We start from the raw sequence: 12,305 nt of genomic DNA on the forward strand, positions 1-12,305 counted from the left end.
GGGTGTTACATGGAAACCAACTTGACAATAAACTACTTAAAAAAAAAAGATTCAGAACCTTCTAGTACACCCATGTGCTTTCTACTGAATGAACACGTGGCCTGCACACAGAGGCGGGATTCTGACTTCTGACGCTGTTTAGTGGTGCCTGTCATCTGGAACCTTCCACACCTTGTCTTTGACGGTTCCGGGTGCACCAGCACCTGACATGCCACGTCAACGTGGCCACACCTCATGGCCCTTCTGCACTTGAGGGAAGCCTGGGTGGGTTTCGTTCTGGGCTCTTGTGAATGAATATGTTTCCTGACTTTGTTCTGTGGCTCTGGTGGGTGTGCGGCCTGTTTCTCTGGAGCACCTAGGAGTGAGGTCGCAGGGAAGTCAGTTTTCGCTCTCCTAGTCATTTTTCCGTTGGTCCTATTTCCTTAAAGGTTTATATGTGCGGGACCTTCATGTTTTATCTATGTGGCTTTCTACGCCTCTTCTGTATTTTCCAACTTTTTGTCTTTATTTTCTTCAGGTCTTACACTTCGCTAATTTTCTCTTCAGATGGGTCTAATCTGTTAAATTTAGCCATTGAATTTTTAATTTCGATAATTGATTTTTTTTCCTGTTTATCATTGCCATTTGGTTATTTTCCATTGTTTCCAGTTCTCTGCAGTTCTAAATTCTGTCTTTTAAATCTCTGAACATGTCAAATATAGTTATTTTAAAATGTCTGTCTCCAATAATTCTTGCATGCAGATTCATTTTAGATGTTTCTGTTATCTGTTTTGTTATTTTTGTTCTTATCTTGCCCTTTCTTTGCACATTTTTATTTGGGTGCTGGATACCCTGTGTGAAAATGTTAGAATATAAAGCCGTTTCCTGATGAGAGGCAATGAACTAGTGGTACTAACGATCCTGGCCACCCGAATCCAGTCATAGAAATGGAGACTTTATGAGCTTGTGACGGTTGGGTTATTTTAAATTCTTCCCTTACCCTAGGAAGCAGCCTTGTGGTGACCCAGTCCAAAGTGCAGCGTGTTTACCGGGGTCCCTTTGCATCATGGGTTCTGGACTCTTCTCTCTTGCCCTTTATTGTGGGGACTCAGCTGCTCGGCATCCCCCGTTTCTCTTGGGACTGGCATGTGCTTCTAGAGAGGACTGTCCCAGATGCTCTGCACCCCCCTCCCCTGCCCTGGGTGTCCTGATTCTGTCTGCAGCCCTGTGGTTCTTTCTGGCGTGTTTTCTGGTGCTCTCAGGTACCTTACCTTACATGGTTTTGTCTGGTTGGCTTCATTCTTAGTAGGAAGTTTGGTTTGTGTGACCCAATCTGCCACTGCTGGCAGCAGAATTCTGGCCATAATAATTCGTTTAATCAGGGCACTCCGGGGGCTCCGTTGGTTAAGCAACTGACTCTTGATTTTAGTTCAAGTCATGAACTCACAGTTTGTGGGATCCAGCCCCACAGTGGGCTCTGAACGGACATCGTGAAGCCTGTTTGGGATTCTCTTTCTCCATGTCTCTGCCCCTCCCCTGCTCTGTCTCTCTCTGTCTCTCAAAAGTAAAGTAAACATTTAAAAAATTGTTTTGAATTAACACCAGAGTTTAGAGTTTGGTGATGTTAGTCATGTGTTTCTCACTTTTAAGTAAATCATCTTGGAAGATTGAAGCTAGTTCTGAGAAGACTGGTTTACACTTTACACTCTGCTTTTTGTGTGTGAACACAGTTTCAGAATCTTTAGTCATTTTTTTTTAAGCTCCTTTAAGGATACTCTGAGTAGGCAGCATGTATTCACATCTGTGTCTGGAGGCCCATGTGTGTCATGCTTTCTGTCCGTGTGCGGCTGGTGATGGGAAGATCTAAGACACAGCAGATGTCACACACACCTTGTGACTGAGTGATGAGTGAGTTATGACAGTTGAATAAAGCATCAGCTCGGGGCAGCAAATGAGCAGGGGATGGGACGGGTAGTTTCAGAAGAACCAGTTTCCTAACTGTATTTTCTGTGTGCGTTGTTTTTAGATCTCTACGCTTGTCCAAAGGGCCCAAGCGTCTGAGCTCTTACTTGAAGACTTGCAGCAGGGCTTTTCCCAGGCAAAAAGGGATGTTCAGGAACAGATGGTAAGTGAATGTTTCAGTAAACGTTAACTGTGTGACGTATACTCCTTTTTGCTCTGTCTTAAAATCCGCTTTGCTACGATTTTATCTTCCCGGCCAAGTGGCTACACTGTTCTGTTGTCTCAGGCCGAAGCGACATCCAAACACACTCAGAAACAGACACGTAGCTCTTTTGGCAGATCTGCCTTCGTGACCAGACAACATTCTCACCTGGAACTTGCTTTACTTTTCTGCTTTGGGAACCTCAACGGAATGAACTTTGGACTAACGTGCAGTCGTGGGTTCTGCACACGAGCGGGACACCGAGGTCTCCCGCGGCCCTAGCAGGTGGAGCTTTTGAACGTACTATACTTTTCTCAACAGACCATTTCATTAAATCAGTCAGATTCATTTCACAGGCATCCTGACGGCACATGCACCGTAACTGCTATGCTGTGGGGAAGCGTCCAGAAGGCTGTCTGTCCTGAGGGGGTGGGGGGCTGAGAGCTTCTTGAAGAAGGGTTAGCTTGGACCTCTGCCGAGTGGCCCCCCAGATTTGGGCCTCCCTCCTCCCCAGACTGGTTCCAGCCGCTGGGTTCACCCTTTTCCTCCGAGTCAGAGCCTGTGTCTGAGGATGACTCTGGCCGCCTGGAAATGCCCGGTTTCTGATCAGCATTGGGTCAGCATCTGAATGGCCTTTGAGTCGATCCCCAAATTGTGGCCCTGGTCTCTTGAAGACTGTGTCATTCCAGTCACTGACGAGGGGGTTTGAGATCGTTTCCGGTATCGGAGAACCTGAGATCATAGTTGTCGGCCTAGAGATCGCTGGGGCACCAACAAGCGCCCTCCCACGCAGCCTCTGTGCCTCGCTCCTCTCTCAGCTCTTTCTGCCTGTCCTTTACACTCCGCTGCCTTCACAACCACTTTCTGAAAAGTGGGCGCCACATGACGTGAGTGTGTTGTGGGTGACGCTGGAGCAGTGTTCCAGGGTTACCCTCGAAGGTTCTAGTACTGAGAACAGGGTGCTCCATTTCCTGTGCGCCGTCCGAGAAGAGCAGCCACTGTGGCGGTTGGGATCTTGGGGTCCCCCTAACGCCGTGGAGGATTTCAAATTGGAGAGGCTTGCAGACTGAACCCTTCTTGAACCTTCAGTTAGATTTGCCAGTTGTTAATATTTTGCCACGTTTTCACAGTGTGGCAGTGGATGTTGGTCTCTCTCTCCCACACACGTGTCCGTGTTTCCTGAGCCACTAGAAGCGGCTGCCGGCATCATGGCGCTGCCAGACGCGTCCACACACTCTTCCCAGCACAGACAGAGCACGAGGTGGTTTTCCGCGGGGGCTCCAGTGTCTTTCTTGGCCTTTTCGATGGAGGAGGCAGTCCAGGGCGTCTTGTCACACTGTCCCCCTCGTCGTCGTCATTGTCTGGCGTTAATGGTTATTATTGCTTTTGAAGGATCCAGACCAGCTGTCTGGGAGAATCCTGTGTCCGGCTATTTCCATGTGTTTGGAGTCAGGTTAGATTCTGGCCAAAACAGCCCCTAGATGAACTGATTTGGTGGGAGCTCAGGGCCACGAGGCGCATGTTCGGACGGGTGTCCCATTATTGGCCCTGTTCGGACGGGTGTCCCATTATTGGTGATGTGAAGGTGACGACTTGGTCAGGGTGGGGACAGAATTGTTTCAGAAGGATCATTAACAGTGCCACCAACAGCAAAACTATTAAGTGAAATTCAGTTGCTTCATGGGATTTTTTGCTCTTAGACTGTATCCCAGCTAAGGATTTACAGTCTGAGCACTGCGTGTAAAAGTTACTTGTACTAATTTTTTCCTTGTGCTTATCAGTCTGATACTGGGTAGCTCCATTGGTTTCTGTTTGTATTACGTTTTTTGATTCACTTTTCTTGAACATCCAGCACAGCTCACGAGGCAGAACTATAACAAGTGTGTAAATTATTCCGATCTCTTCCATTCTCTAATCTTTTCATCCCGCTCTCACCCCCTCCCTTATAGGGCCATTTTAACTTAGTTTTGCCTTACCCTTCTGTTTTTCTCTCTACGAAAATAAGCAAATATATGCATTTGATTTTTTTTTTTTTTATTTCTCTGAGAGAGAGAGACAGCGTGAGCAGGGGAGGGTCAGAGAGAGAGGGAGACACAGAATTGGAAGCAGGCTCCAGGCTCTGAGCTGTCAGCACAGAGCCCAATGCAGGGCTCGAACCTACGAACTGTGATATCATGACCTGAGCCGAAATCGGACACTTAACCGACTAAGCCCCCCAGGCGCCCTCTATGCATTTGATTGCTTCCCTCCTTTCAAACCCCAGTGACAGGGGGACACAGGTGTTTTACTGTAAATTGGCTAAAAGAGTCTGGAGCACAATGGATTCTGGTCTGAAGTCGGAGCCAGGAAAGCCCCCAGGTTCTGCCAGACCTTGCCTGCCGCCGGCAGCCAGTCTGTGGGTGCAGCGCCCCCCCCCATCCTAGCATCCCTGCTGCTCCCCGACTCTGGCAGCACCTGTAGTTCGGCCGGGTCAGGGTCGGTTTACCGAGCTCTGCCTCCAGTGCACCGGGAGCTTCTCCAGGGCACAGTGTGTGTGTCCCCGTGCACAGCAAAACGCCTAGATGGAGGTGCAGCTGCTAGTCAGTGTTGGAGGAGTGAGTGCTCCCCATTTCTACAGCCATTTAAGTGCCTTAGTATTAACAATGAGCAGAAACTAAGTACTTTTCTGGATTTTATCATATACTCAAATGGAGTAACTTATGTTGAGACAAGTCCTCATCAAATACCTAAGATCGCACTACAGGCAGCCCCGGAGCAGTGCCCAGTGTCCCCCTGTCCTGTGCACAGAGCACCCCCCCCCCCCCCCCCCCCCCCCCCCCCCCCCCCCCCCCCCCCCCCCCCCCCCCAGCGCCTGGGCTCTACTAGACCTCCCTGCCCCTGACACATGTGCAGCAGAGGAGGAAGGCAGCGCTCCATCCCCGGGCATGTAGTGAGTATGAGCCGGGACAGTTGTGCTGTGGCCTGAGACCCTGGTCCTCCTTCGGGGCCCAGATGTGGGCAGGAGCCTCCCCCACTTTACGCCGCTGGTGGAGACCGTGGAGGGTGGGCCCAGAGGCTTCCCTCGCCGCCTGTGTACCCGTGTGGGGACTGCACGTCACACCCTGGGGTGCTTCTCGTCCGTCCCCAGAGCCTCGCCCTGCCCCCTCCCCCCTCGCCTGTGCACCCAGGCTCACCTGGTCCGTTTCTGTGCAGGCCGTGCTGACGCGGTCCCGGGAGCAGGTTTCCGAGGAGCTGCTGAGGCTGCAGAGGGACAACGACAGTCTGCAGGGGAAGCACAGCCTGCACGTGGCCCTGCAGCAGGCGGAGGACTTCATCCTCCCGGACTCCGTGGAGGTACGTGGCTGCCCGTCCCCTTGCACTTGTGACTTCTGAGTCCTCTCTACACCCACATGAGGCTGGAACCCACAAGCGACTGAGCCTGCCTGGCCCCCCACCGATTCCTTTTAAAAACGGGTTTTACCAAGATACAATTCACATACCAGATAAGTCACCCGTTTAAAGTGTAGTTCAGCAATTTTAGGGTCTCCTGAGGTGACCACAGTCCATTTCAAAACATTTTAACCACCTTCCCTTCATTCTCCCCACCCCTTCCCGTGGCCTTAAGCAGCCTCTAGCCTGTCATCTTCCTGTGACTGGACTCCTGCGGTCTGTGGGTTTGCATGTGGCTTGCACACCACGCTCGACGCCGTGGGGGCTGCAGTGCCGTTCCTCTGGGCGCCAGCGCTCCGCTGTAGGGACACCACGTCCCTGTCTGTGTCGGGCAGGCAGGGCGTTCCCGCACGCGGACGGCTGTGGTGACGGCGCTGTAACATTCGTGTGCACGTTGGGCGTGGATGGACGAGGTTGGGCCCCGGAGCCCATGGTGGCCGTGTGGGAGTGGTCACATCCTCACGGGGGCTCGTCGCCGGTTTTACTCCAGCCGCGCTGGGGGCACCCAGCGGCACCCGCTGTGGATGAGCCGCGCTCCTGTGACTCCTGCCGCCGAGCATCCTTCCTTGTGTTCTTGCCCGTTTGTGTCTCTTCCTTGGAGAAGTGTCTGTTCAGACCTTGGGTTTTACTTTTTTTTTTTTTAAAGTAGGCTCCACGCTGGTGGAGCCCGATGTTGGGCCTGAACTCCCCACCCGGGGATCAAGGCCTGAGCTGAGATCAAGAGTCAGGTGCTTACCTGACTGAGCCCCCCAGGCGCCCCCACTTTTGTTCATTTTTCAATCGGGTTATCTGCTGTTACTGCTGAGCGAGACGGGCTCTACCGAGTCCCGATGCAGGTGCCGCACAGGGCGAATGACACAGAGTCCCGTGCACGCCCCGCTGTTGGCTGAGCCCAACTCGGAGCTGGATACCACGCACTCTGAGATCATGACGGAGCTGAAATCCAGAGTCAGACGTTAGCTGACTGAGCTGCCCAGGTGCCCCCTTGTAACAATAAGTATTTAAAAATCAACTTTATAGAAATTCATAGTTTTGCAAGTTTTCCCTAATCCTGCCCTCCTGATCCAGCCTCTACAGTTTGGACCTCGTTCTTTTTTCATGTTGATCTTAAGATTACTGTTGGGTTTTGTTTTTATTTACTCACCAGGCACCCTGCCCTGTGCCCTCCTGACCCGGTGTCTGTGCAGGGCACTGGTGCGCCTGGGGGCTCATCTGGGCAGAGAAGGTCTGGAGACCTGTGTGCTTGTGCTCACAGCTGCGTCCCCCCTCTGTGGGCAGGGGACCCCCCTTGAATGCCTAGATTTAGGACAGTTTCCAGGAATGGTCCAAGGATGTCACCAGCATGTAAGGATGTGCAGCGTGTAAGGCCTGGTTCTTAGAGCTGCTCCAGGAATAACTCATTGGATGTTTTTCTTACCCTGGTCTTTTCTTTTTTTTTTTTCACTGCTGTTATGAATTTATGTACATCTGGTAGGTACCTTAAAAATCCGAGTGTTTACGTTAGAGTTAGGAAATACTTGGGCTTTTTTAAAGGAGGAAACTAAGTTTAGGGAAACAAAATAAGATTTAAACTGGAAAAATAGCTGGTTGTCTTAGAAAGCTGCTCTTTGCCGTCCGTGCCCCTGGCCTAACGTAGGCTCACGTGAGCACACAAGCAAGTTAACAGACTCGGTCCGCTCTGAGTCCACGGAGCCTGACTGGTTCTCACCCCCCACCTCCCCTCAGACTCGCCCAGCTGACTGTGGAAGCCCTGGCCCTTCAGAGTGACCCCCACACCGTATTACTTTTCCGTGTAGACCGTTTGGAGGGCGAGCCGTGTGGTCTACAGGCATTTTTGGCTGGAAGGGTCTTATTTCTTCACTGTGCTCAATGTGAGCACATGGGACCCCCACCCAAGGGAGCTGGCACCTCGTGCCGGTGGGCGAGCTGTGCGAAACACCTCAGCTTCCAGTCACAGGAAACGTGTAGCCGCCTTCGCCCTCCCATGTCCCCACTAACACAGTGGCACGTGTCCCCGGACGCAGGCGCTGCGGGAGCTGGCCCTCGGCTACCGCGAGAGCATCATCCACGTGCGCACCGCAGCAGAGCACACGGAGGAGAAGCTGAAGGCAGAGATCCTGTTCCTGAAGGAGCAGATCCAGGCGGAGCAGTGTCTGAAGGAGAATCTGGAGGAGACTCTGCAGCTGGAGATCGAAAACTGCAAGGAGGAGCTGGGTGCGGGGACACGGCTCCTGGGGACAGGGCATTGGGGCGGCTCTCAGAATGCAGATGACGGGAAACGCAGAGGGAAGGTGTCGGGCGGGGTTCTCATTCGTCCGGGGCACACCCAGATGTAACCGGGCCTCCCCTGATTTGGGGCGCAGGTGCTGCTCGCTCACAGAGCCCCCACCCTGCACCACACCGTGCACGACACGCTGGGCTCTGCCTGAACTTGAGCTCGAGGGCGTTGAGGGGCGCTAGTGTCCCCGCGATTGGTGTCTGGCTCCTTTCGTGGTCTGGCAGGCAGCTTACGGAGGAAGGGGTGCAGACAAGAAAAACCCGAGCGCAGAACACTCTTAAGTGCTGACGCTTCCCCTCTTCCTTCTAGCTTCCGTTTCCAGCCTAAAAGCTGAACTAGAAAGAATAAAAGTAGAAAAAGGGCAGGTGAGTTTCACGAACTTCAAATCCATCCCGTGGGCAGCCAGCGGGTGGGGGGGGGGATCCACCTTCCTGCCGTGCGGGGCGCCAGCGACAAGCCCCAGTTGGGCAGTGTCTCCGGGTCCCCAGCTCCCGGCGTCCGTGCTTCTGCCGCAGGTGGAGTCGTCGCTGAGGGAGAAGGCGCAGCAGCTGGAGAGCGTCCAGGACACGAGGAGCGCGCTGGAGGAGCAGTTGAGGAGGGAGACGGCTGCTAAGGTGACCCTGCCCTTGACGGCGGAGGGGCGGTCGTGCTAAGAACGTGGAGTCCCATCTCGCTTGGGTGGGAAGAACGTGGCAGCTTAGCGCAGGGCCCCCCGCGAGCCTCCACGGCTCCCCGCTCGCGGAAGGGAGACGAGATGACCTTGCCGGAGGTGGGCCCTGCGCAGCCAGAGGCCCTGCCGTCAGAGCCCTTCCGTGCGCCCGGGTGTCTGCTGCCCACGGGCGTCCAGAGGGAACCGCAGTGCGTGGGGCTGAGCGTGGGGCAGGCTTCTGAGGACGGTCCCCGGAGCCGCGTGGCCGCGCCCCGCGACGCTGCCTCCTGGCAGATGCTGGGCTGTCGTGGTTGATCCCAAAGTTTCTGCCCGTGTTGCTGGGAAAGCTCTAGATCTTAGCAGCAGCTTTTTGCTGATTGATCGGGGTCCCCAGACCGCGAGGGGTGAGGGGGAACCAGAGGGTGGCCATCCTGGGACGCCCGACGGCAAGTGCGTAAGCAGCCGCGCCCGGTGACAGAGCCTGACGGACTCGGGTGGGGTGTGTCCCGCCCCTCCCGCGGGACCCTGCTGTCCCGGGGGCCGCGGGCCTGTGGCTCCTTGGCGCTGATCCTCGCCCCACGCTCGTGTCTGTAGGGCACAGCCGAGCAGCTCCTGTTTGAAGAGAAGAACAAAGCTCAGCGGCTGCAGACGGAACTAGACGTCAGTGAGCAGGTGCAGAGGGACTTTGTGAAGCTGTCTCAGACCCTGCAGGTGAGGCGCTGGCGCCCGTGGGAGGAGGGGTGTGAGCGGACGCAGGCGGAGGACCGGACGCTCCGCTCGCAGACGGGCCTCCCGCGTCGTACCGCTGAGACCCCTCCTGCCGGGCGCGTCCCTACGTTTGGTTTCTCTCTGAGGGCTGTTTCCGTGTCGTGGGCCGAGGTCCCTGACCTATGTGGCTACGTGTCCGCTTCCCTAGTCCCCCGACAGACACCCATAGTGACAGCGTGTTGTCCTGGACTCTAACTGGGTTTTTGTGTTTTCCGCACAGTAACTCGGCTGTGCGGTGTCGGAGCTCGGGGCCCAGCACCTCACGGGGCCTGTTGCTTTGGGGTTTTTGTTTTCTGTTTTATTTTGAGAGACAGCGGGGGAGGGGCAGAGAGAGAATCCCCAGCTGGCTCCACGCTGTCCGCACCGAGCCCAGTGTGGGGCTTGAACCAACAAAGCTGAGAGAGCAAGACCTGAGCAGAGATGGAGTCAGACACTTACGCCGCTGAGTCCCCGGGTGCCCCGAGGGGGTGGTCTTTCGCATGTTCTTGTCCCTGCTGCGCCCTTTCCTCGGGGTGACGGGTCGCAACGAGCTGAGGGCCCGGCCCTGCCAGGCAAGAGGCACGTGCCCTTGACTCGCTGTCGCCCCCAGGTGCAGCTGGAGCGGATCCGGCAAGCCGGCTCCCTGGAGAGGATCCGGGCCATTCTCAACGACACCAAGCTGACGGACATCAACCAGCTCCCGGAGACATGACACCCGCCGCAGGACGTGGCCTGCACCCTGGGTTTTTAACTCCTCTTTAGAGCAACATTAATTATTCTTTAACTCTTAACTGAACAAGTGACAGAACAGGAGGCCAGGAGCGAGGCTCACGCGTGGCGAGGGAAGACTGTGGCGCGGGAGCTGCGAGCAGGCCTTCCAGACGGGGCGACGGACGGGAACGGGATTCCGGGGGTGACAGAGGAAGTGCTGCTGTGGCCCACACGTCCCTGCCTTTAAAGCAACAGCCCAGTTGCGTTTGGAATGAGCTTTGCTGGTCGTAGATCCGGGGATGGGGTGTTTCCCGCTGCGCAGAGCTCGTCAGCCGCCCCGGCCAGCGCACAGGCGTGGCGTTCGCTGTATGAATATTTTATATTAAAATATGAAGGTTGAGAGCAGGCCGTTGGCTCGTGACGGAATCTCCGGGCTCCGGGCGTTTCTTTCCTACCGTCTTCTCTCGCGTCGGAGGGCCGCAAACGCACTGAGGCTCGCGGAGTATGTCCGACGGCGGCGGGCGAGACCCGTTCTCGGGCTGAATCAATCGTGAGAACTCGAACTCAAGGCTGGGCTCTCTCTCTATTGGAAGCTGAGGTTCAAGGAAAAGCAAGCACAAGAGACTGGAAGCACTTTCTCTGCCGCCCGGCTGCATCTCGTGGGCCCGCGGTACCAGGGTTCAGCACGTCTACTCTTGAAAACTGTTTTAGTTTAGTTGTTGGATCAGTGGAAAAATAATATTAATAAAACAAGCTCTGTCTGACATCTAGTATAAACTTACACATGTGCTGGCTTATTTGCAACTCCTGTCGGCGGGCGCACGTAGCTTCCGAAGCGTCCGTACAAACACGGGGACGGCCGGGGTCGACAGACACCTAGTTTGTTTCCCCCCCTCAGTGTAGATCGCGCGCACCCCGGGGGGGCCCGTCCGTGTGGCCGCCGTCACCTGTGTCAGCTTAGATTCCCTTCCTTTGTGGGGAGGGCGTGCACGGCCTCACGAGGGCTGCAGAAAATCTGCCGGCCGCCTGTGGAGCGCCGTGTGGACCGCGGATGGGGTGCCGCGTGAGGCCACCCAGACAGCTCCGTCCACGTGGTTTCGGGGGGGGGGTCGCAGAACCCCAGGGCCCTTGAAGGAATCTTACGGGCATGAAGTGGAGGCGTCTGGCTCAAGGCCACCACCGACTCCTGGCGTAGCGACAACGCTCCTTGACGCGCCAGCCCTGAGCCTCGGGACGTCTGTCTTCCACAGGACGAGATCCGGACTACGCACGTCATCCCGGGGCCACCGCAGTAGTTCCCATCCGTGGACATGCCTTTGAATACGAACTATGCAAACGGTGCCTCGGGCTTGCCACGCGTGAAACAATTAGTTTAAAATCCTCTGTACTTGGTTTAAAGAAAACCTATATCCTCCTTGAACTATAGGGGATTTTAATTCCAAAATGCACGCGCTTTCAGCCCCGGGCTAATTTCAAAGCGTCACAACAGGCACCATCAAGGTGGGTGATTTGTAACCTCCCTGAAGGCAGGCTCGCAGGGAAGTGCTCCGCCCAGAGGCGCCCTGCACACCTGCTGCTGCAGCAGGTGCTGGGCCAGGGACTCCCGGCGCGGCCACGGCCACGGCCACGGCCACGCTGGGAAGGCACAGGCGGACGGTTGGGACTCGCCTGAGGAAAACCTCCTATAAAACCCAAACCGACACTGAAGGTTTTGTTGCACAATCTCTCCCGTAGGACACCGTGACACAGTCCCCGCGGGAAACCCCACTGGGAAACACTGGGTTTCGGGTCTGGTGGGAAAGCGACGGTGACGGTGGGACCAGCCGTGCGGAAGGAGGGAAGGGGAGCCCACGCGTTCCCGCATGGCTCACGTGACCTACCTCCTGTGACCCACCTCACCACGTGGCTGTCACTCGGGCTCAGTCGGTGTGTCTGGGCAGGTCCGGCGTCACCTCTCAGGGCTCCACGTGTCTACCCGAGGACAGAGCTGCGGGGGACGCGCAGGGACTGGGCGCAGACCGGTGTGGCTCCCAAAGGTCATCCCGCAGGCGGAGGCGCTGAGCCGGCCGCGGCCTGTCCACCAGGGCTCCAGGCGGGCTCTCAGTGCACCACGCGTGCAACCGTTCGTACCGAAGGCGCGTCCCGAAGAAAGTATTCAGATTAAGCAGCTGCCGCCTAGTTCACTGCGTGGCCCTTTCCTTTCCTTTCTGCGCTCGCGTTCCTGGCGTCCCCACGTTCAAACACGGCTCTAGTTTTTGCTCAGGTTCGGAGCCGACTCTGCGTGGCCCATGGCGACCAGGTGAGAGCAGCTCAAAGTCTCCGTGCAGTTTTACCGAATCCCAGGCCCT

General features: G+C 55.7%; 1 protein-coding gene across 2 annotated transcripts in view; it reads left to right on the top strand.

The window, feature by feature from the left end:
- The window catches only part of RABEP1 (rabaptin, RAB GTPase binding effector protein 1), a 96,848-nt gene extending 86,110 nt beyond the window's left edge, over positions 1-10,738 (top strand). Inside the window, exons 12-18 of one of the 2 annotated variants that reach the window (XM_039254540.1) lie at positions 2,006-2,104; positions 5,336-5,476; positions 7,597-7,786; positions 8,160-8,215; positions 8,366-8,464; positions 9,094-9,210; positions 9,857-10,738. In XM_039254540.1, coding sequence (XP_039110471.1) covers positions 2,006-2,104; positions 5,336-5,476; positions 7,597-7,786; positions 8,160-8,215; positions 8,366-8,464; positions 9,094-9,210; positions 9,857-9,958 — 804 coding nt within the window. In that variant the 3' untranslated portion in view covers positions 9,959-10,738. The remainder of the gene's footprint in view (positions 1-2,005; positions 2,105-5,335; positions 5,477-7,596; positions 7,787-8,159; positions 8,216-8,365; positions 8,465-9,093; positions 9,211-9,856) is intronic. The other variant, XM_039254541.1, reaches the window with a different exon arrangement.
- Positions 10,739-12,305: the final 1,567 nt, after the last annotated feature.

This window comes from Hyaena hyaena, unplaced genomic scaffold (genome assembly GCF_003009895.1).
Source record: "Hyaena hyaena isolate Hyena2069 unplaced genomic scaffold, ASM300989v1 scaffold_492, whole genome shotgun sequence".
NCBI lineage: Eukaryota > Metazoa > Chordata > Mammalia > Carnivora > Hyaenidae > Hyaena > Hyaena hyaena.